At 50.0% G+C, this 25,083-nt stretch overlaps 1 protein-coding gene across 5 annotated transcripts in view; it reads right to left on the bottom strand.

The window, feature by feature from the left end:
- LOC130122614 (Kv channel-interacting protein 2) overlaps positions 1-25,083 on the bottom strand; it is a 190,077-nt gene that overhangs the window by 2,098 nt on the left and 162,896 nt on the right. Inside the window, exons 3-8 of one of the 5 annotated variants that reach the window (XM_056291548.1) lie at positions 20,177-20,183; positions 4,934-5,064; positions 4,169-4,186; positions 3,989-4,113; positions 1,025-1,094; positions 554-624 (exon numbers count right to left, since the gene is read on the bottom strand). In XM_056291548.1, the coding sequence (XP_056147523.1) occupies positions 554-624; positions 1,025-1,094; positions 3,989-4,113; positions 4,169-4,186; positions 4,934-5,064; positions 20,177-20,183 (422 nt within the window). Of the gene's footprint in view, positions 1-553; positions 625-1,024; positions 1,095-3,988; positions 4,114-4,168; positions 4,187-4,933; positions 5,087-20,176; positions 20,184-25,083 lie in introns of all 5 variants that reach the window. The other 4 variants (XM_056291552.1, XM_056291550.1, XM_056291551.1 and 1 more) reach the window with 4 other exon arrangements.

Raw genomic sequence — 25,083 nt, 5'->3', positions numbered from 1 at the left:
GGGGCAGTGGTTCGGCCTGGAGTCGCCTTGTCACGAAAGTGGCGAGGCGACTCCTTCGAGACTGCTGATCCGGGGAGGGCTGCAGACTACCACGTGCCTCCTCCCATACATGTGGAGTCGCCAGCTGCTTCTTTTCACCTGACAGTGAGGAGTTTCACCAGGGGGACGTAGCGCATTGGAGGATCACGCTACTCCCCCCCCGAACATGCACCCCGACTGACCAGAGGAGGCGCTAGTGCAGCGACCAGGACACATACCCACACCCGGCTTCCCACCCGCAGACACGGCCAATTGTGTCTGTAGGGACGCCCGACCAAGCCGGAGGTAACACGGGGATTCGAACCGGCGATCCTCGTGTTGGTAGGCAGGGGAATAGACCGCCACGCCCCCCTTAACATGACGTTTAACGTGATCCTAGATGACGCCGTTGGATCAGATTCGTGTAATTCTCTGCAGTGTGAGTAGGTGGGACAGAGAACGCTGAAGAGTCTCAGCAGAGCAGCCTGACTGACTGGCAGCTGTCAGAAGAGAGCGACACAGGAACAGCACCCACCTCAAAACTGACCGACCCGTTCTTGTTGGTGTCGAAGGCTTCGAACAGGAAGTGCGCGTACATACTCGAATCTGGAAAAAGCAGACACACAGTGAGCGAACCGACGTGTCCGTTGAATATTCGGGCAACATCTAAGTCACTAAAATTAGCAGCTCGCTGACTATGGCCTAGATCTAAAAATAGGTTTGAAAGTAAGCGCTAACAAGTGGTTTGCATTTCGTCAAATATCCTGAAATGAAAACTGCCAGGCTTTTCTGCAGGGGCATGTATTACATCACAGCAGTGTGGACTTTACTGGGGTAGTTAATGTGCTTCGGTGCCAGTGGGTTTTATCTGCCGGTCTGGATGAGCAGCAGAACCTCTGCGGAGTTTGTCGAGGATAATTCCCCTCATTTACTTGTTCGACAACGAGATGCTGAGGTGAAGCGAGGCGGAAATGGAAAGGAGCGTTATGCGAGGACTACAACTTACCTCCTTGAGGAAAGAACTGGGAGTAGATGGTTTTGAAGGTCTCCTCGTTCACCACACCGCTCGGACACTCCTGAGATATGAAGGCAAACGGTTGAAAAGGGGAAACAAGTTCCCTGGCAAGCAGATACCTACTGCTGTCATTGCTCATACTACCCCTTCCACCACAAGACCATGGTGGCTAATTAATGTCCGGTTTGCAATCTGACCCAACCTCCCTTCTAATAATATCATGTCTGATATTTTGATTCTGATATATGATATGTGATACTTTATACAATAGTTGATATGATATATATTTGATTCTGATATGATTCTGATAACTCGGATAATATGCTGTTAGCGCTCATATCTATTAGTGCTCATATCTGTTAGCGCTCATATCTATTAGTGCTCATATCTATAAGCGCTCATATCTGTTAGCGCTCATATCTATTATAGCGCTCATATCTATAAGCGCTCATATCTATTAGTGCTCATATCTATTAGTGCTCATATCTATTAGTGCTCATATCTATAAGTGCTCATATCTATAAGCGCTCATATCTATTAGTGCTCATATCTATTAGTGCTCATATCTATTAGTGCTCATATCTATTAGTGCTCATATCTATAAGTGCTCATATCTATAAGCGCTCATATCTATTAGTGCTCATATCTATAAGCGCTCATATCTATTAGTGCTCATATCTATTAGGGCTCATATCTATTAGTGCTCATATCTATAAGCGCTCATATCTATTAGTGCTCATATCTATAAGTGCTCATATCTATAAGCACTCATATCTATAAGTGCTCATATCTATAAGCGCTCATATCTATTAGTGCTCATATCTATAAGCGCTCATATCTATAAGTGCTCATATGTATGAGCGCTCATATCTATAAGTGCTCATATCTATTAGTGCTCATATCTACAAGTGCTCATATCTATAAGTGCTCATATCTATAAGAGCTCATATCTGTTAGCACTCATATCTATAAGCGCTCATATCTATAAGTGCTCATATCTATTAGCGCTCATATCTATAAGCGCTCATATCTATAAGAGCTCATATCTGTTAGCGCTCATATCTATTAGTGCTCATATCTATTAGCGCTCATATCTATTAGTGCTCATATCTATTAAGGCTCATATCTGTTAGCGCTCATATCTATTAGCGCTCATATCTGTTAGTGCTCATATCTATTAGTGCTCATATCTATTAACGCTTATATCTATAAGAGCTCATATCTATTAGCGCTCATATCTATTAGCGCTCATATCTATAAGCGCTCATATCTATAAGCGCTCATCTCTATTACCGCTCATCTCTATTAGCGCTCATATCTATTAGCGCTCATCTCTATCAGTGCTCATATCTATTAGCGCTCATATCTGTTACCGCTCATCTCTATTAGCGCTCATATCTATTAGCGCTCATCTCTATTAGTGCTCATATCTATTAGCGCTCATATCTGTTAGTGCTCATATCTATTAGTGCTCATATCTATTAGCGCTCATATCTATTATCGCTCATATCTATTAGTGCTCATATCTATTAGCGCTCATATCTATTAGCGCTCATATCTATTAGTGCTCATATCTATTAGCGCTCATATCTATTATCGCTCATATCTATTAGTGCTCATATCTATTAGCGCTCATATCTATTAGTGCTCATATCTAGTATAAGTGCTCGTATCTATTAGCGCTCATATCTATTAGCGCTCATATCTATTAGTGCTCATATCTATTAGTGCTCAAATCTATTAGTGCTCATATATATTAGCGCTCATATCTGTTAGTGCTCATATCTATTAGCGCTCATATCTATTAGTGCTCATATCTATTAGTGCTCATATCTATTAGTGCTCATATCTATTAACGCTCATATCTATTAGTGCTCATATCTATTAACGCTCATATCTATTAGCGCTCATATCTATTATCGCTCATATCTATTAGTGCTCATATCTATTAGTACTCATATCTATTAGTGCTCATATCTATTAGTGCTCATATCTATTAGTGCTCAAATCTATTAGTGCTCATATATATTAGCGCTCATATCTGTTAGTGCTCATATCTATTAACGCTCATATCTGTTAGCGCTCATATCTATTAGCGCTCATATCTATTAACGCTCATATCTATTAGTGCTCATATCTATTAGCGCTCATATCTATTAGCGCTCATATCTATTAGTGCTCATATCTGTTAGCGCTCATATCTATTAGCGCTCATATCTATTAGTGCTCATATCTATTAGTGCTCAAATCTATTAGTGCTCATATATATTAGCGCTCATATCTGTTAGTGCTCATATCTATTAGCGCTCATATCTATTAGTGCTCATATCTATTAACGCTCATATCTATTAGTGCTCATATCTATTAACGCTCATATCTGTTAGCGCTCATATCTATTAGCGCTCATATCTATTAACGCTCATATCTATTAGTGCTCATATCTATTAGTGCTCATATCTATTAACGCTCATATCTATTAACGCTCATATCTATTAGTGCTCATATCTATTAACGCTCATATCTGTTAGCGCTCATATCTATTAGCGCTCATACCTATTAGTGCTCATACCTATTAGTGCTCATATCTGTTAGCGCTCATATCTGTTAGAGCTCATACCTATTAGTGCTCATATCTATTAGTGCTCACATCTGTTAGAGCTCATACCTATTAGTGCTCATACCTATTAGTGCTCATATCTGTTAGCGCTCATATCTGTTAGCGCTCATATCTATTAGCGCTCATACCTATTAGTGCTCATACCTATTAACGCTCATATCTGTTAACGCTCATATCTGTTAGTGCTCATATCTATTAGCGCTCATATCTATTAGCGCTCATATCTATTAGTGCTCATATCTATTAGCGCTCATATCTCTCGTTCCCCCACAAGATTATGGCGGATAATTGCTGTCAGGTTTGCAGTCTGACCCAACCTCCCCATCTGACAAACTCACATTTTTGAAGCCCCTGTACAGGACCTGCAGCTCTTTCTTTGTGAACTTGGTCTGCTCCTGCAGCTTGTCCATGCTCTCTGGGCGATGGCACACGGTGGACAACTCAAAGTCATCTTCTACGCTGTCTGCAGGACACACAATGTGATGGGGACACCGGGATCAGGGTCACCGAAAACGCACCAGGCAATAAACTTGGGACTAAATTATTCAAAATATTTGCACTACCTGTGACATATTCACCAGAGGTATTGTGAATTTACCTTATGAAAAATCTTGTTGAAAAACAACAACACGTATAGAAGTAAAACTAAATGAACACTGACAGTTTGGTTGCCTCAGCATAAAACTTCCGGTACGTGATAGTAAATACTGGAGCAGGCTTCAGCGGGAGCTGCAGACTACGTCACGTGAAGCTGCAGCAAAGCTCCTGGAGACAGGAAGCAGCTGCAGCAGCGATCACGACAGCATCATCTGAAATTATGTTCGTCGCCATGGGCGCGCTAATTAAACATTCACAAAGAGGAACCGGGCAGGAGTCCTTGTCATGGGGGTGTTGACACGGTACACAGCACACAGGCAGGTCTTCATCTCATCTTCATCTCAAAGTGTGTCCTCCATGTATACCTGCTGCTCCCACACGGCTCCCTTTCCCCAACTACCCGGGCCTCTGCAGCCACCTTCTTCTAACCCCCCCCCCCCCCACCCCATGAGCCTTAAGCCAGGTACTCCAGCTAGAGTACATCACACACACACACACACACACACGTTTTCCACACCCCCAAGGGAACATTACACACTTCAATCTCCAGATGGGCAAAACCAGGCCTGCACCATTACACCCAATAAAGCCACAATGCATGTTTGTCTGTGTGTGTGTGTGTGTGTTTGTGTGTGTTGACTTGGTGTTTGCATGTGTTATATTTATGTGATCAGGCTGTTGTGTGCAGGAGGGAGGGAGGGAGGGAGGGAGGGGGGTGTAGAGAGGGAGGAGGCACTTGCTTTGACTGATTGAGGGGGTAGCCGAGGGCTTGCAGCACGGCAGCAGCTTGAGGAACCGCTGCTTAATGGTTTTTTTGCTTTGGCTGGTGGACGGATTACCTGCAATCACCAACCACAGCACAGAGGTTAGACACACACACACACACACACACACACACATCATATATATAGGAGAACTCTCCTACTGGCACACATGCACAAAACACACATGCACACACACACACAGACATACAAGTCCACATGCACAAGGCTGACGCAGACTGAATCATGCCATCTAGTCGAGATTGGGAGTCGCTGACCTGGCTAAGGGATGGGAGACCACCAGCAGCTATTTAATCAGCAGTAAATGCAACACAACATTAGTCCGACTGCAGGCCTGCAACACAAGACAGCCACACACCAACTGCAGCCCTGCAACACAAAAGAGCATTAAACCAACTGCGGCCCTGCAACACAAGAGAGCCACAAACCGACTGCGGCCCTGCAACACAAGAGAGCCACAACCACCTGCAGCCCTGCAACACAAGAGAGCCACAAACAAACTGCAGCCCTGCAACACAAGAGAGCCACAAACCAACTGCAGCCCTGCAACACAAGAGAGCCACAAACCAGCCGCAGCCCTGCAACACAGAGAACCACAAACCAACTGCAGCCCTGCAACACAAGAGAGCCACAAACCACCTGCAGCCCTGCAACACAGAGAACCACAAACCAACTGCGGCCCTGCAACACAAGAGAGCCACAAACCACCTGCAGCCCTGCAACACAGAGAACCACAAACCAACTGCGGCCCTGCAACACAAGACAGCCACAAACCAACTGCAGCCCTGCAACACAAGAGAGCCACAAACCACCTGCAGCCCTGCAACACAGAGAACCACAAACCAACTGCGGCCCTGCAACACAAGAGAGCCACAAACCAACTGCGGCCCTGCAACACAAGAGAGCCACAAACCAACTGCGGCCCTGCAACACAAGAGAGCCACAAACCAACTGCGGCCCTGCAACACAAGAGAGCCACAAACCAACTGCGGCCCTGCAACACAAGAGAGCCACAAACCAACTGCAGCCCTGCAACACAAGAGAGCCACAAACCACATGCAGCCCTGCAACACAAGAGAGCCACAAACCAACTGCAGCCCTGCAACACAAGAGAGCCACAAACCAGCTGCAGCCCTGCAACACAAGAGAGCCACAAACCAACTGCAGCCCTGCAACACAAGAGAGCCACAAACCAACTGTAGCCCTGCAACACAGAGAACCACAAACCAACTGTAGCCCTGCAACACAAGAGAGCCACAAACCAACTGTAGCCCTGCAACACAGAGAGCCACAAACCAACTGTAGCCCTGCAACACAGAGAACCACAAACCAACTGCAGCCCTGCAACAAAAGAGAGCCACAAACCACCTGCAGCCCTGCAACACAGAGAGCCACAAACCACCTGCAGCCCTGCAACAAAGAGAACCACAAACCAACTGCGGCCCTGCAACACAAGAGAGCCACAAACCAACTGCGGCCCTGCAACACAAGAGAGCCACAAACCAACTGCGGCCCTGCAACACAAGAGAGCCACAAACCAACTGCAGCCCTGCAACACAAGAGAGCTACAAACCAACTGCAGCCCTGCAACACAAGAGAGCCACAAACCAGCCGCAGCCCTGCAACACAGAGAGCCACAAACCAACTGCCGCCCTGCAACACAAGACAGCCACAAACCAACTGCGGCCCTGCAACACAAGAGAGCCACAAACCAGCTGCAGCCCTGCAACACAAGAGAGCCACAAACCAGCTGCAGCCTTGCAACACAAGAGAGCCACAAACCAACTGTAGCCCTGCAACACAAGAGAGCCACAAACCAACTGCAGCCCTGCAACACAAGAGAGCCACAAACCAACTGCAGCCCTGCAACACAAGACAGCCACAAACCAACTGCAGCCCTGCAACACAGAGAACCACAAACCAACTGCAGCCCTGCAACACAAGACAGCCACAAACCAACTGCAGCCCTGCAACACAGAGAACCACAAACCAACTGCAGCCCTGCAACACAGAGAACCACAAACCCACTGCAGCCCTGCAACACAAGACAGCCACAAACCAACTGCAGCCCTGCAACACAGAGAACCACAAACCAACTGCAGCCCTGCAACACAGAGAACCACAAACCAACTGCAGCCCTGCAACACAGAGAACCACAAACCAACTGCAGCCCTGCAACACAGAGAACCACAAACCAACTGTAGCCCTGCAACACAGAGAACCACAAACCAACTGCAGCCCTGCAACACAAGAGAGCCACAAACCAACTGCAGTCCTGCAACACAAGAGAGCCACAAACCACCTGCAGCCCTGCAACACAGAGAACCAAAAATCAACTGCGGCCCTGCAACACAAGAGAGCCACAAACCAACTGCGGCCCTGCAACACAGAGAACCACAAACCACCTGCGGCCCTGCAACACAGAGAACCACAAACCAACTGCAGCCCTGCAACACAGAGAGCCACAAACCACCTGCGGCCCTGCAACACAGAGAACCACAAACCAACTGCGGCCCTGCAACACAAGAGAGCCACAAACCAACTGCGGCCCTGCAACACAGAGAGCCACAAACCAACTGCGGCCCTGCAACAAAAGAGAGCCACAAACCAACTGCAGCCCTGCAACACAAGAGAGCCACAAACCACATGCAGCCCTGCAACACAAGAGAGCCACAAACCAACTGCAGCCCTGCAACACAAGAGAGCCACAAACCACATGCAGCCCTGCAACACAGAGAACCACAAACCAAATGCGGCCCTGCAACACAAGAGAGCCACAAACCAACTGCAGCCCTGCAACACAGAGAACCACAAACCAACTGCGGCCCTGCAACACAAGAGAGCCACAAACCAACTGCGGCCCTGCAACACAGAGAGCCACAAACCAACTGCGGCCCTGCAACAAAAGAGAGCCACAAACCAACTGCAGCCCTGCAACACAAGAGAGCCACAAACCACATGCAGCCCTGCAACACAAGAGAGCCACAAACCAACTGCAGCCCTGCAACACAAGAGAGCCACAAACCACATGCAGCCCTGCAACACAGAGAACCACAAACCAAATGCGGCCCTGCAACACAGAGAACCACAAACCAAATGCGGCCCTGCAACACAGAGAACCACAAACCAAATGCGGCCCTGCAACACAAGAGAGCCACAAACCAACTGCAGCCCTGCAACACAAGACAGCTACAAACCAACTGCGGCCCTGCAACACAAGACAGCTACAAACCAACTGCAGCCCTGCAACACAGAGAATCACAAACCAAATGCGGCCCTGCAACACGGAGAACCACAAACCAACTGCGGCCCTGCAACACAAGAGAGCCACAAACCAACTGCAGCCCTGCAACACAAGAGAGCCACAAACCAACTGTAGCCCTGCAACACAGAGAACCACAAACCAACTGTAGCCCTGCAACACAAGAGAGCCACAAACCAACTGTAGCCCTGCAACACAGAGAGCCACAAACCAACTGTAGCCCTGCAACACAGAGAACCACAAACCAACTGCAGCCCTGCAACAAAAGAGAGCCACAAACCACCTGCAGCCCTGCAACACAGAGAGCCACAAACCACCTGCAGCCCTGCAACACAGAGAACCACAAACCAACTGCGGCCCTGCAACACAAGAGAGCCACAAACCAACTGCGGCTTTGCAACACAAGAGAGCCACAAACCAACTGCAGCCCTGCAACACAAGAGAGCTACAAACCAACTGCAGCCCTGCAACACAAGAGAGCCACAAACCAGCCGCAGCCCTGCAACACAGAGAGCCACAAACCAACTGCCGCCCTGCAACACAAGACAGCCACAAACCAACTGCGGCCCTGCAACACAAGAGAGCCACAAACCAGCTGCAGCCCTGCAACACAAGAGAGCCACAAACCAGCTGCAGCCTTGCAACACAAGAGAGCCACAAACCAACTGTAGCCCTGCAACACAAGAGAGCCACAAACCAACTGCAGCCCTGCAACACAAGAGAGCCACAAACCAACTGCAGCCCTGCAACACAAGACAGCCACAAACCAACTGCAGCCCTGCAACACAGAGAACCACAAACCAACTGCAGCCCTGCAACACAAGACAGCCACAAACCAACTGCAGCCCTGCAACACAGAGAACCACAAACCAACTGCAGCCCTGCAACACAGAGAACCACAAACCAACTGCAGCCCTGCAACACAAGACAGCCACAAACCAACTGCAGCCCTGCAACACAGAGAACCACAAACCAACTGCAGCCCTGCAACACAGAGAACCACAAACCAACTGCAGCCCTGCAACACAGAGAACCACAAACCAACTGCAGCCCTGCAACACAGAGAACCACAAACCAACTGCAGCCCTGCAACACAGAGAACCACAAACCAACTGCAGCCCTGCAACACAGAGAACCACAAACCAACTGTAGCCCTGCAACACAGAGAACCACAAACCAACTGCAGCCCTGCAACACAAGAGAGCCACAAACCAACTGCAGTCCTGCAACACAAGAGAGCCACAAACCACCTGCAGCCCTGCAACACAGAGAACCAAAAATCAACTGCGGCCCTGCAACACAAGAGAGCCACAAACCAACTGCGGCCCTGCAACACAGAGAACCACAAACCACCTGCGGCCCTGCAACACAGAGAACCACAAACCAACTGCAGCCCTGCAAGACAAGAGAGCCACAAACCACCTGCGGCCCTGCAACACAGAGAACCACAAACCAACTGCGGCCCTGCAACACAAGAGAGCCACAAACCAACTGCGGCACTGCAACACAGAGAGCCACAAACCAACTGCGGCCCTGCAACAAAAGAGAGCCACAAACCAACTGCAGCCCTGCAACACAAGAGAGCCACAAACCACATGCAGCCCTGCAACACAAGAGAGCCACAAACCAACTGCAGCCCTGCAACACAAGAGAGCCACAAACCACATGCAGCCCTGCAACACAGAGAACCACAAACCAAATGCGGCCCTGCAACACAAGAGAGCCACAAACCAACTGCAGCCCTGCAACACAGAGAACCACAAACCAACTGCGGCCCTGCAACACAAGAGAGCCACAAACCAACTGCGGCCCTGCAACAAAAGAGAGCCACAAACCAACTGCAGCCCTGCAACACAAGAGAGCCACAAACCACATGCAGCCCTGCAACACAAGAGAGCCACAAACCAACTGCAGCCCTGCAACACAAGAGAGCCACAAACCACATGCAGCCCTGCAACACAGAGAACCACAAACCAAATGCGGCCCTGCAACACAGAGAACCACAAACCAAATGCGGCCCTGCAACACAGAGAACCACAAACCAAATGCGGCCCTGCAACACAAGAGAGCCACAAACCAACTGCAGCCCTGCAACACAAGACAGCTACAAACCAACTGCGGCCCTGCAACACAAGACAGCTACAAACCAACTGCAGCCCTGCAACACAGAGAACCACAAACCAACTGCGGCCCTGCAACACAAGACAGCTACAAACCAACTGCAGCCCTGCAACACAGAGAATCACAAACCAAATGCGGCCCTGCAACACGGAGAACCACAAACCAACTGCGGCCCTGCAACACAAGACAGCTACAAACCAACTGCAGCCCTGCAACACAGAGAACCACAAACCAACTGCGGCCCTGCAACACAAGACAGCTACAAACCAACTGCAGCCCTGCAACACAGAGAATCACAAACCAACTGCAGCCCTGCAACACAAGAGAGCCACAAACCAACTGCGGCCCTGCAACACAAGAGAGCCACAAACCAACTGCGGCCCTGCAACACAAGAGAGCCACAAACCAACTGCGGCCCTGCAACACAAGAGAGCCACAAACCACCTGCAGCCCTGCAACACAGAGAACCACAAACCAACTGCAGCCCTGCAAGACAAGAGAGCCACAAACCTGACCGGCTCTCACGTCACATCCACACACTCAGCACACGAGACAACGTTCTCCTCAGCAAGTCAACCAGTAAAAGACCCGAGTCGTACCAACATTGAACAGCTTCATTTCACCCCGTGGCTGAATCTCATTTGCCAGAAAAATCCAAATTCAGAGTATGTAAATCAGCGCCATTCACAATCAATACAGTCTTCAGACAGCGCCACACTGCCATTATGTGTACTTCCTCCCCAGCAAAATCATCTTTCAATGGCAATTTACAAAAGGTGAACAGGAGCAGTGTGCACGAGCTTCCGTGCACACCATACGCAGACACACAAACGGACGTACTTACTCTTGCCTGTGCATTTCCATGGTAACAGTACCTTCACCCCTTTCAGTAGGACGCAAGCAGTCTGAGGAATGAAGGCCATTGTGCTGGAGGGACCGACACCACCCCGACACCACCCCAACACCACTCCAACACCACCCCGACACCTATGTAGCCTCGTTGTAGCTGTGTTTGTCTGCATTGTGTGTGTGTGTGTGTGTGTGTGTGTGTGTGTGTGTGTGTGTGTGTGTGTGTGTGTGTGTGTGTGTGTGTGGCCTTCTGAATCAGCGGCAAGTGGAGCCAGACCAGGCACAGCACATCGCCCACTGGACATCAGATTAATAAATCCGGTCACATAGTACAGCCCAGCCCTCTGCCCACGTGTGTGTGTGTGTGTGTGTGTGTGTGTGTGTGTGTGTGTGTGTGTGTGTGTGTGTGTGTGTGTGTGAACATTTCTGCGATATGGACATGAGTGTTGGTCACAAATCTGGGGAACAGTTAAAAACAAGTGTAAGTTTTGCTTGGCTGCAGTGTAGGGAGGTGTGAATGACAGCTAAATGAACACACTAACTATGTAAACAGAACGACCGAGACGGTCATTATGACCGCTTTGAATTTTCAAAGTTGAATAACGTTGTGAATAAGAAAAAATGATACAGACCTGCCGCTCCCCGAATGCTCCCAAAATTGCATAGGTTTGCATTAAAATGAGTTTTAGATCAATCGCACAACAAATCTATCATAAGATCTGCCTAAAACGACCATAGACGATCAGGTATTTAAACTCTGTATTCCATCCAGACAAATACCCCGTTGAGGTATTAAAGCGTTGCATATCTTAGTGTCTGTTAAGAGACTACGGACACCACAGTAACATTTTAGCAACCATAATACCGTCTTTAAACAATTTCAGAGAGACATGGTCGAACTGTAATTAATTAATTAATTAATTCATTCATTCATCATCAGCCGCTTCGGGTCGCGGTGGCAGCAAGCTAAGTAGGGCACTCCAGACGTCCCTCTTCCCAGCAACGCCCTCCAGCTCCTCCTGGGGGACTTCAAGGCGTTCCCAGCCCAGATTGGACATGTAGTCTCTCCAGCGAGTTCTGCCCCCCCCCTCCCCTCCTCGGGGTCTCCTCCCAGTCGGACTTGCCCGGAAAACCTCCGAAGGAAGGCGCCCAGGAGGCATCCTAATCAGGTGCCCGAACCACTTCAGCTGGCTCCTTTCTACGCGAAGGAGCAGCGGCTCTACTCCGAGCTCCCTCCGGATGTCCGAGCTCCTCACCCTATCTTTAAGGCTGAGCCCAGACACCCTACGGAGGAAACTCATTTCAGCCGCTCGTATCCGCAATCTCACCCTTTCTGGTCACTACCCGAAGCTCATGACCATAGGTGAGGGTTGGAACGAAGACTGACTGGTGAATTGAGAGCTTTGCCTTCCGGCTCAGCTCCCTCTTCACCACAACGGTCCGGCACAACGTCCACATTACTGCTGATGCTGCACCAATCCGCCTGTCAATCATCCCCAACCCGGAGGGAACAATCCCCCATTTCCCGGTAGGGAACCACGGCCTCAGACTTGGAGGTGCTGACTCTCATCCGGGCCATTTCACACGCAGCTGCAAACCGCCCCAGTGCGCGCCTGATGAAACCAACAAAACCACATCATCTGCGAAGAGCAGGGACGCAGTTCTGAGGTTCCCGAAACGGACACACCCCTCCCCTTGGCTGCGCCTTGAGATCCTGTCCATGAGTATCACAAACAGAACTGGAGACAACGGACAACCTTGGCGGAGCCCCTCACCCACCGAAAACGTGTTTGAATTTGTGCCGAGAATGCGGAACAGCTCTCACTTTGGTTAGACAAGGACCGGATGGTCCCTGGTCGGACTTGAACAGCAAAATTGAAAAAGTGAAACTATCACCTGAGAAACAAAACGGAAAACACATTTTGCTACTCTAACAAACGGAACAAAGCCTGTAAGACATGAAATGTAAACTGAAGAAAATAACCATTTAAACAGTACCGAACACAGACCGGAACTTAGAAACTCCTAGAACGACCAAGGGCGGTCATTTTGACCGTTTTGGATTTTCAAAGTTTAATAACTTTGTGAGGGGAGATACAGAACGAATGCGCCTATAACTGCACACATGCGCAGTAAAACGAGTTTTAGATCAATTGCACACAAAAGAAAGTTACGCTGAGCGCTACCTAATAGCGTTTCCCAACCCAGTCCTCAAGGACCCCCTATCCTGCAGGTTTTCATTGTAACCCTGCATAGGTAGCCCTGCTTGTACTTACTCGACCAATCATCTCGCAGCCCTTAATTATGCAAGGTGTGCAACGTCTGACACAATTCATTGCTGATTGGTTGAATCACTACAAACAGGTACCTGTTCAGGGTTGCAAAGAAAACATGCAGGATAGGGGGTCCTTGAGGACTGGGTTGAGAAACACTGAGGTCCTAGAACCACCAGGAGCGGGTCAAAATGACCGCGCGTAATTTGCGCGTCATCGTGCACGTCATGGCACGTGCGTTGTGCACGTCATTTCCTTCGCAACGTTCAGTTCTCTTGTTTTACATTTCAGGTGTTATAGGCCTCGCTCCGTTTGTTAGATCAGCAATATGAGTTTTCCGTTTGGTTTTGCAGTGTTTTGAAGTTTCACTTTTTCTATTTTGCCATTCAAGTTCGACCACGTCGCTCAGACGCGTTTAAAAATAGTATTGTAGTTGTTAAAATGTTAGTTTTTGTCTCAGTCTTTTCCTAACACATGCAATGCGTTAACACCTGAACTGGGTATTTATCTTGACAGGCTACAGGGTTTGAACCGGCGGTCATGTTGACCGCCCATGGTCGTTTTGGGCAGGAGTGAAATGCCGGTCGCTCTGGTGTTAAGAGTCCCACTTGTCTTCGGCGCGACTGATAAAAGTGGAGCAGACAGACCTTCTGCAGCAGGAACTGAAACTGGAGGAGTTGTGGAGAAATACAGGACCACAGACGAGTAGTCAATGTTGGGACTTAAACGACCAATTAAAATCCCTACTGCTCTTCCTCTCTCTTCCTCTTCCTCTTTCTTCTCCTTCTTCTTCTCTGTATTATTTGTAGATTTTCTACTACTTATAATTAGATCGTTATTGGGCCCTTGGCTCAAAATCCCTTCTGTTGTCTTAGCAAAGTCCCCTTCCAAAAAAAACAACAACAATAAAAAGGATCATCGGTCTTGACCATATTAAATTAATAATTTAGTAATTTAATAAAACGAACGTGAGCAAAAACTCGTCTCTCTCAGTTCAGTTTGGCTAATCAGTTTTGTATGGGGAGGGGCAGCTACGTCAGAGCGTCTTTAACCCCTTCTGCCAAGCATCAGCCAGACAGGCACGAGCACGACCCACGAGAAACACCCCTGTGAATTATCTGCACGAGCACGCACGGACACTGTCGGTGTTAACACGACTCTCGTGACCCTGACCCGGATCTGCAGTCTGTCAGTTGCCCTGTGGGTGCGACAGAAGTCCCACACTGATCACCATCACGTGGTGACCCGCACACTCACCCGCAACACAATATCCACTGATCACCATCACGTAGTGACCGCACACTCACCCGCAACACAATATCCACTGATCACCATCACGTGGTGACCCGCACACTCACCCGCAACACAATATCCACTGATCACCATCACGTGGTGACCCGCACACTCACCCGCAACACAGTATTCACTGATCACCATCACGTAGTGACCCGCACACTCACCCGCAACACAGTATTCACTGATCACCATCACGTGGTGACCCGCAGCTCACCCGCAACACAGTATTCACTGATCACCATCACGTAGTGACCCGCACACTCACCCGCAACACAGTATTCACTGATCACCATCACGTAGTGACCCGCACACTCACCCGCAACACAGTATCCACTGATCACCATCACGTAGTGACCCGCGGCTCACCCGCAACACAATATTCACTGATCACCATCACGTAGTGACCCGCGGCTCACCCGCAACACAATATTCATCACCAGCAACACAAAGAAACAAAAACAGGGTACATCTCTAACACACACACACACACACACACACACACACACACACACACACACACACACACACACAGGAAGGGATACAGCAAGTTGACGTGAACAGGACCAGCGCGTGCAGCGTCAGACCGCGTGCAGGACCGCTTCGCTAACTGTGATTCTACTTTAAGACAGGGAGCTGTAGTCCACAGACCCGCAGTCCTCTTCACAGACGAGACGACGCTTCTTCTGTTCTCCCGGAGCGCAGCGAGGCTTCACAGCGCGTGCCTTGACAGTGACGGGTTACTGTTTCTTCTCACCCCAAAAATAATCTGCCGTCAAACCGCCGCCCGGCCCCCGCCGTCCAGCCGAGGGGCCGTGGAAAAGACGCGGAGACGCTCGGCAGCTGCGGGTCGCATGTGCGTGCATGTGCGTGCATGCGTGTGCATGCGTGTGCAGGTGTGTGCATGCGTGTGCATGCGTGTGTGCATGTGTGTGCATGCGTGTGCATGTGTGTGCATGCGTGTGCAGGTGTGTGCAGGTGTGTGTATGTGTGTGCTTGTGTGTGCATGTGTGTGCATGCGTGTGCAGGTGTGTGCAGGTGTGTGTATGTGTGTGCATGTGTGTGCATGTGCGTGCATGTGCGTGCATGTGCAGGGAACCGCTGGACGGTGTGTGTAACGACGTGTCAGAACCGTTTTAAAGTCCTGCTCTCGGCTCGGCCGGATTACAGGATGTGGACCGGCCCTGGAGAGGGAATTTAGGCCGTCAACTCGCCAGGCGCCTTGACACACTGTTTCAATAAAGGTTTACACGTAGAGAGCGATTACCTCCACTGCGTCCTGCCATCTGTTACGCTCAGAGAGAGACCGACATCTAGTCCGCCTCAGCCCGCGAGACTGGTAGTACACGCGGGGCCGCTTCTTTTCACCTGACAGTGAGGAGTTTCACCAGGGGGACGTAGCGCGTGGGAGGATCACGCTATCCCCCCCACCTCCTGAACAGGCACCCCAACCGACCAGAGGAGGCGCTAGAGCAGCGACCAGGACACATACTCACATCCGGCTTCACACCCGCAGACACGGCCGATTGGGTCTGTAGGGACGCCCGACCAAGCCGGAGGTAACGCGGGGATTCGAACCGGCGATCCCCGTGTTGGTAGGCAACGGAATAGACCGCCACGCCACCCGGATGCTTTACTTTAGATTTGTCTCATTCTTGTAGCTCTGGCATGGTGGTAGTTGTGATGATCATGTTATCAATAATTATAATAGCACAATAATATTAACAGCACCACTAATGATTGGTGATTACGATAAAGCTCATGGTGAAGTAATGCTAATGCTAATGCTAATCATAAATGTTATGTATCTAAGTAATTTCTCCATCCTTTAACACGCAGCAATGTGATGCCTGAATCAACCCTCCCCGTAAGAATCGGGCAGGCGACGGTCGCCGGGATTGAATACGCGACTCCTCGGTCGCCCTACACTGCCCCCTGGTGGTGGGAGCAAGTCAGAACGTTGGCTGACGTGCGTGCAGTGAGCGTGCGAGCCTAGTGTTGCACCGATAAACCAGACAGGTTGTGACGCATTTCTTGTCCAAAACGGGGTGGGGGGTCCAAAACGGGGAGGGGAGGGGGGGAGGGGGACCCAAAACCATATCATTCCGTACAAATCCAATCGGTATCCAAAGCCAAGAAAGAGAAACATTGCTCCTTTCAAAAATTCCTTGTTCACTTCAGTCCATGGTCGACCAAATATCAACCCTTTCACAGACGACGTCTGCCTTTTCAGAGATAGCGGGCGACACGATTCGGGTTTTCCCAAATTAATCCGTAGCTAACCGGAAATAATCCCTTAACACGTGATTCACTCCGTCATGGCTTGACAGGTAGTCCAGTCAGAGCACATCTGAAGTTACCGTGAGGCACCAACACGTATGAATAAAGCTGATTTATCTCTTTCACACACGCACGCACACACACACACACACACACACACACACACACACACACACACACACACACACACACACACACACACACACACACACACACATCAGCATGCATTATTAATATTACCCTAATAACGTGACATGAAACGAGAACAAGCTACTTTGTCACACGTGGCGACACAGCACTATGAACTGTCATAACGGCCCAACAGATCCAAGCACGCTTCCACACTAACACCCAAACCCACGTTTCTCATAAAGCTGCCCCATGTCTCTGGTGCCTCCCCCAGTTCTCCTCTTTACCCCGTGCCTCTGTCTCTTCTGCCCCCCCCCTCCCCCTCTCGCTCACCTTCAGTGGTGATGTCGATGAGTCCCAGAAAGTGCATAAGTTTGAGGGAACTGCAGACCACCAGCAGGATGCCCACCGTCTGAAGCCCCTCTACCTCCCACTTCTCACGGAGAAACAGATGCATCCTTGCCCTCTTCTCCCTCTCTCTCTCTCTCTCTCTCCCCCTCTCTCTCTTCTTCTTCTTCCCTCTTCTGTCTGAATCAGCGCAGAGGAAATCGTTCTAGACTCGGCAGGGAGAGCGAGTATACCCCCCTCTCTCTCGCTCAGCTCAGCTCAGTCCGGCTCAGTCCGGGAAGACGTGCCTCTCCGCCTCCTGGCTGGCTCAGTCTCCTATTAGACGCCAGCATTCGGCCATCCTAACCGTCGCAGCTCGCCAGCCGATTGGTTTCTCCTACCGAGGGAGGATTATTGTCCTCCTTGTTTCCTCTAGAAGGCTAAGTGCCTGCGAGCAAGACTGTCGACCTGCTAAAGCCCCGCTGTTCCTGAGGCTGTCGGAGGAGGTTAAAGTTGCAGGTGGAGTCCCATGTTGTTGGCAAGTTGATGGCAAATTGTTTCCAAGGCTCTCTCTGCTTTTCTGCTATTGACTCTCTCTCTCTCCCTCTCTCTCTCTCTCTCCCTCCCTCTCTCTCTCTCTCTCTCTCGCTCTCTCTCACTCACTTTTTTCTCCTTTCCTCTGTCCTTCTCCTTCCCGCTGTGTCCCTCCCTGTGCGTAATTGGGTCAGTGGTAAGACTGAGTGAAGGGAGATGAGAGAGACATCAGAAGGCGAGAGAGAGAGGGGGGGAGAGAGAGGGAGCGATGGAGAGGGATGATGGACTGTACAGTACTACCGATGAGTTTGGCAGCTGAATACAAATGAGAGTTCTCAGGGGGGGGGGGGAAAGGGGTGAGCAGGGCGTGTAGGAAATGACAAGGGGGACCAGGGGGTCTAAATGAGAGAAAGAGTGATGGATAAACACTTGGGGGGGGGGGCAAAATTATAATGGTGAGCTAGAGAGGAGGAGAAGACTAGGGAGAGAGGCGCGTCCATTTGACCCCCGTAGTTCGGCGTGGGTATTCTCACAAACGCAGAATTCTCACTCGAGCGTCACGTTTACACACGTCACGTTTACACACGTCAAGTTTACACACGAGTGTCAAGTTTACACACGTCAAGTTTACACACGAGTGTCAAGTTTACACACGAGTGTCACGTTTACACACGAGTGTCAAGTTTACATACGGGTGTCAAGTTTGCACACGAGTGTCAAGTTTGCACACGTCAAGTTTACACACGTCAAGTTTACACACGAGTGCCAAGTTTACACACGAGTGCCAAGTTTACACACGAGTGCCAAGGTTACACACGAGTGCCAAGTTTACATACGTCAAGTTTACACACGAGTGTCAAGTTTGCACACGTCAAGTTTACACACGTCAAGTTTACACACGTCAAGTTTACACACGAGTGTCACGTTTACACACGTCAAGTTTACACACGTCAAGTTTACACACGTCAAGCCCACAGGACATATCCACAAACATATGCACACATTCATCAAATCACACACACACACACACACACACACACACACACACACACACACACACACACACACACACACACACACACACACACACGGAAATTGTGTATCATTGGATGAAAGCTGACATGTAGGTGGCGAGGGGAATGTTGTGGTAAGTACTTTGTTAGTCTGGTACAACCCCGCAGAAATGCTTTACAGGTATTGGGCTGGTACACAGCTGTCTGTCACGTGTGTCAAGTCTTTGCTTAATATACATTAATATGCATTAATATACATTAATATGTATTAATATGTATTAATACGCAGTCTGTTGAGCCCACATTCCCTTTCTAATTCCATTTTGCTGATTACTATTTTCTAACTGTGTGTGTGCGTGTGCGTGCGTGCGCGTGCGCGTGCGGCAGCAGGTCCAGCCTGGACACAAAGAGCCGGGGGATGAAGGGGAAGGGGGGGCAGGGGGGGCAGGATGCTGGGTGGAGCGGAGAGGTTTTTGGAAGGCTCGGTTCGTCTTTTGCTGTGATTAATGATTCTCAGATTCAAAACGAGGCCCAGCAGCGCGGCTCCGAGCCCAGGGGAGAACCGAGCTCCCGGCCACTTTCACAGACTCCACCAACACTGAGTCACAGTAGACTCACACACCCTTTTGTGCACAAAAGGAGGATTTTGTTGTTGTTGTTGTTTTGTTGCAGTAACGCCTGACAATAATGCCCCACTTCTGAGTCGAGTGTGTACATATGCTTCACAGTCAGAACGGCTGTTTATTTGCCCCCCACTCATCAGAAAATGACCACATTTTAAAGCCCCATGTCTTTTTAGGGAGTAGCTGATGTCGCCCATTTAGCTACAGACATGGCTGATGAAGGGGGCTCCATTGTCCATTTCCTCATATTCCGTTTAGAAGGTTTTTATTTCAACCACAAGTGTTTAATTTGTACATCATGAGGTCCTGAACACGGTGATCCGGGCACCCAGGGTGTAAAGGGGGGGTTCCGGCTTGGGCGCAGAAACATGAAGTCGCCCCCCCCCCCACCCCAATAAATTATGTGATTTAAAATATTGTAACGAGCATGGAGAAGTAGACACGTTGGTCCTTGAGGAACGGGTCGGACCCTTTAGTCGAGCGGTCAGCAGTGTCTGTCGCGGTGCGGAGAATACGGGTTCGCGCCCCAGCCGCGGCAGTTCCAGTGGTTGCCCCCCGAATTCGCTACAATGTGTGTTTAATTGAAGCTGACTCCACCTTTGGAGTAGTTCACGCATAAGCACAACACTTTCTAAAGTATCCTGCTGAGTAGGCTGAGCCATTGTTGCGTACATGAAATGCGACGACGTGTTGTTTCCCCTCATGCCACAGCAGTGCAACACACATATCCAAAAACTACAAGAACACACACATCAAACTACAAAAATAAAAAAAAAATCACTGTCTGAGAGAACGAACGCCAGATGAGCTGCCGGTCTGCATGGGCTAGCAGTTAGCTTAGCCTGCCCCGCTTCCGCGTCCTGTCAGACCGCCCCGGGAGTTTCCTCCTCGGGCGCAGCTCCAGGCAGCGCCGTGGTCCCTGGGCCCACAGGACGCAGCAGACCAAGCTCTCCCAGCCAGACACCTTCGACCCACCTCCCCGCACTCCACACGACCACACCAAAAACACAGTCAAGGCTAGCCGAGGCCGCCGCAAGACCCCCCTCGGTGTTATCGGAACTGCCGGTCTGCATGGGCTAGCACTTAGCTTAGCCTGCCCCGCTTCCGCATCCTGTCAGACCGCCCTGGGAGTTTCCTCCTCGGGCGCAGCTCCAGACAGCGCCGTGGTCCCTGGGCCCACAGGACGCAGCAGACCAGGCTCTCCCAGCCAGACACCTTCGACCCACCTCCCCGCACTCCACACGACCACACCAAAAACACAGTCAAGGCCAGGCGAGGCCGCCGCAAGACCGCCCTCTTGGGCTAGCAGCTAGCTTAGCCTGCCCCGCTCCCGCGTCCTGTCAGACCGGCTTATCATGAATCTCACCGCACTTCTAGGCAAGACACGCCCCGCGTAGCATTCCAGCGCTCGGATTGGCCAGGCGTCCCCCCATTCAGCGCCCCCCCCCCACGCGGGTAAGCAACCGCAGTTATCTATAAAGTGCATAGTAATTCTATAACTATATATATTTATAGCACTATTTGTTATACCCATCTATATACACACATTATGCATATTATATCATATGCATATTACACTATCTTATGTCCCTAAATACACCTTTTTATTATGCTCACTCGCTCTACATAACCTGAAATAAACACACTTTACAGTTTGACAAGTCGTCGGACGGTTTATGGAGCAGCTGCTTCCAAAAGTGTTTGTTTTGAAAGATGACGCCCCAACCTTTCAAGCTATATCACGTGCTGCAGCGTGCTACAGCGCGCGACACTTCCACATCGACAGCGTGTACCCTGCGGTTCGGTTCTTCAGTTCGGTGGACCTCTTCTAGCCACCGCCTCGTGCCACGAGACACGTCTCGCGGGCGCTTGTCCCCAGCAGATTTAAGACAGCTGTCACCAAACCTTTACGTAGAGACGGCCTCAACCCACCCAGGGTCCCCCAAAGTACTAGTACCCTACCTACTGTACCTACTGTACCTACTGTACTTACTGTACCTACTGTGCCTACTGTACCTACTGTACCTACTGTACCTACTGTACTTACTGTACCTACTGTACCTACTGTACTTACTGTACCTACTGTACCTACTGTACGACAAAAACCACAACCGAGCAGCAAACACCCTTTAACCAAAGTGGACGACCACAGTGTTTAACAGCGAATTTACACACAAATAAAAGCAAACTAGGGCCAACAATGATAGTTACCTCTTGCCCGTCACAAACCTCGAGTTGGGTTTCAGCTGCAGCCCATCCCTCTTTGACAGAGGCAGTCAGGTCACACATCAGTAAATCTCTCACACGTCCTCGTTGAGAGACGAGATATGAAGTGTTTGTGGGGGGGGGGTAGGAAAAACCCTCAACAACTGTTTTGTTCTTCTGCTTTTGTTTTCTGGGACATAACCTGAAGTACAATGATCAGCTTTGCATGCCAAGTCGCCACAATATGCCAGGCGTCTATTTGTGTCTCCTCATAAATAGATGCCAGAACTCAGCCGGTCCAGAACTGCCCCTGTTCTAAGCAGTGGTTTGTAGGTTAAAAAATCAACGAGGCAAGCTTCATCGGTGGGGCCACGTGCCAACCTGCCATGACCAGTAAGAACAGCATATGGATAATGTAAAGGATGCGTCTGTACTGTAGAGCACGAGTACAGCATATTTGCCGTAGGCCATCACAGAAGTGTGTAGTCAAACCCTTGCAAGTGTACAAGACATAACATCTCTTCTGCTTCTTCTTCTTCTTCTTCTTTTCCATTCTTTGTCCAAACACTTGGCCGTTAAATAAACTTTCTTTGGACATTTCAGTTTCATTTCAGCCAATTTCAAGTCCCCGAGACGTTAACCTTAACAGAACAGCTATAAGTATGCTAATCAACACCCTGCCCTCCTTCCTATACTCTGATACAAACACACAGAGGGAAACGCAGACTCCTCCCTTATCTGGCCATCAGGAATCAGGAACACTTTACACAAAGACAAAAACACATATCCAAACACTGCAAGAACTTCAAGAACACATCTACTAGCTAACACATATATACCTAAACTAACACATATACACCCTAAACTAACACATATATCCAAGCTAAAGAAAATAAATCACTGTCCAGGAGAAGGAACGCCAGCCAGGATGACTGTCGGAACTGGCGCTCTGCGTGGGCTAGCAGTTAGCTTAGCCTGCCCCACTTCCGTGTCCTGTCAAACCGCCCTTAGTGTTTCCTCCTTTGGCGCAGCTCCAGGCCGGGGCCGTGGTCCTTGGGCCCACCGGACGCAGCAGACCAAGCTCCCCTAGCCGATCCAACACCAGCTCTTCCAGCCAGACACCTTCGACACACCTCCCCACACGCCACACGACGACACTAAAAACTCGAGTCATGGCCAGGCGAGGCCGCCGCCAGACCGCCCTCGGTGTTTCCGGAACTGCCGGTCTGCGTGGGCTAGCAGTTAGCTTAGCCTGCCCCGCTTCCACGTCCTGTCAGACCGCCCTCAGTGTTACCTCTTTGGGCACAGCTCCAGGCAGGGCTGTGGTCTCTGGGCACCAGAGCACCAGCTCTCCCAGCCATCAAATGAAGACAAAACTTAAATGTAGACGTGAACGAAGACATTGCATGGACGGTACTGGGTGAGGCCGCCGCAAATGTGAATTCGCACCACCATCTTCCCACACCGGAAGCGGAAATGAAACGATCAAACGATCAAATGAGAGCTCTGATCAGTTAGTGCTCTGTACCCAGACAGATTCTCCAGTCAGCTGGACTCAGATCCACTTGTGTTTGTGATTTTGTCAGCTGATTGATGTCCATAATTCCACAAACTTCTAGACAATCTTCCTTTTCCCCTGACCAGCTCTACTCATGACCTAGAAAGGCCTGCTAAAAGTTACGACATTTCCCCAAGGTGAAAAACATTAGATAGACAATAAAGGCAGCGGGGGCCCATGTTCGTTTTACTTGTCTGTACCCTGTGACACTGATCTCATTTCTCATCTCATCATCAGCCGCTTCTCCGGGGTCGGGTCGCGGTGGCAGCATGCCAAGTAGGCCACTCCAGACGTCCCTCACCCCAGCAACGCCCTCCAGCTCCTCCTGGGGGATCCCAAGGCCAGATTGGACATGTAGTCCCTCCAGCGAGTTCTGGGTCTACCCCGGAGTCTCCGCCCAGTTGGACGTGCCCGGAAAACGTCCAAAGGAAGGCGCCCAGGAGGCATCCTAATCAGATGCCCGAACCACCTCTACTGGCTCCTTTTGATGAGAAGGAGCAGCAGCTCTACTCCGAGCTCCCTCCAGATGTCCGAGCTCCTCACCCTATCTCTAAGGCTGAGCCCAGACACCCTACGGAGGAGACTCATTTCAGCTGCTTGTATTCGGGATCTCACCCTTTCGGTCACTACCCAAAGCTCATGACCATAGGTGAGGGTTGGAACGAAGACTGACTGGTAAATTGAGAGCTCTGCCTTCTGGCTCAGCTCCCTCTTCGTTCCCCTCTGAGAATCGCCACCTTAATGTGGTGGAGGGGTTTGGGTGAACCGGTGATCCTGGGAGCTGTGTTGTTGGCGGCAAATTAGCTCCTGGTAGGGTCTCCCAAGGCAAATTGAAAGTACACCAGCAGAGCTACAGCACCTCGCCCGGAAAAGGGAAACCAGGGCCCCCTCCTCAAGCCAGACCTGGGAAGGCAGCTCTCCGGCGAGCATCTGGTGGCCAGGCCTTGGCCCATGGCTTTCCGGTCGGGCCCAGCCTGAAAAAACAACACAGAGCCACCACCCGTGCACCCACCACACACAGGAATGAGCATTGGGGTAGGGTGCGATGCAGGCTGGGCAGCAGGCGAAGGCGGGGACCGGGGCGTGCGGACTTCCAGCACTGCAGATTGGTCCTCGGGACTTGGAATGTCACCTCTCTGGCAGGGAAGGAGCCTGAGGTGGTGCGGGAGGTGGAGCGGTACCAACTAGATACAGTTGGGCTCACCTCCACACATAGCATGGACTCTGGTGCCAAATTCCTGGAGACGGGGCTAGACAGTGCAATATCTGGTAGCACTTTAGTATGGGGAACATATACACCATTAATTAGGTGCGTGTTAGCATGCAAATTAGCAACATATTGGCTCTTCATTGGTCTGTGTTAAGCACTTATTAATGCCGTATTCTGCATGGCCTTATTGTACAACCAGTAAGCCATTAACTATGAGTTCTCCCTCTATAACCTCAGAAGTATTGCTTATTAGTAGTACCATCTCAATATGCTTTGCTTAGTATGGCCTTTATAAGGTGGTAGTACCACAAGAAGAGTTATTCTCCCTTACTAACACTTAATGAATATGGTCTGTTCTTACATAACAACACACAAAA

Source organism: Lampris incognitus, chromosome 13 (assembly GCF_029633865.1).
Source record: "Lampris incognitus isolate fLamInc1 chromosome 13, fLamInc1.hap2, whole genome shotgun sequence".
NCBI classification, from domain to species: Eukaryota; Metazoa; Chordata; class Actinopteri; order Lampriformes; family Lampridae; genus Lampris; species Lampris incognitus.
This window is presented reverse-complemented; position numbering and strand designations above follow the sequence as displayed.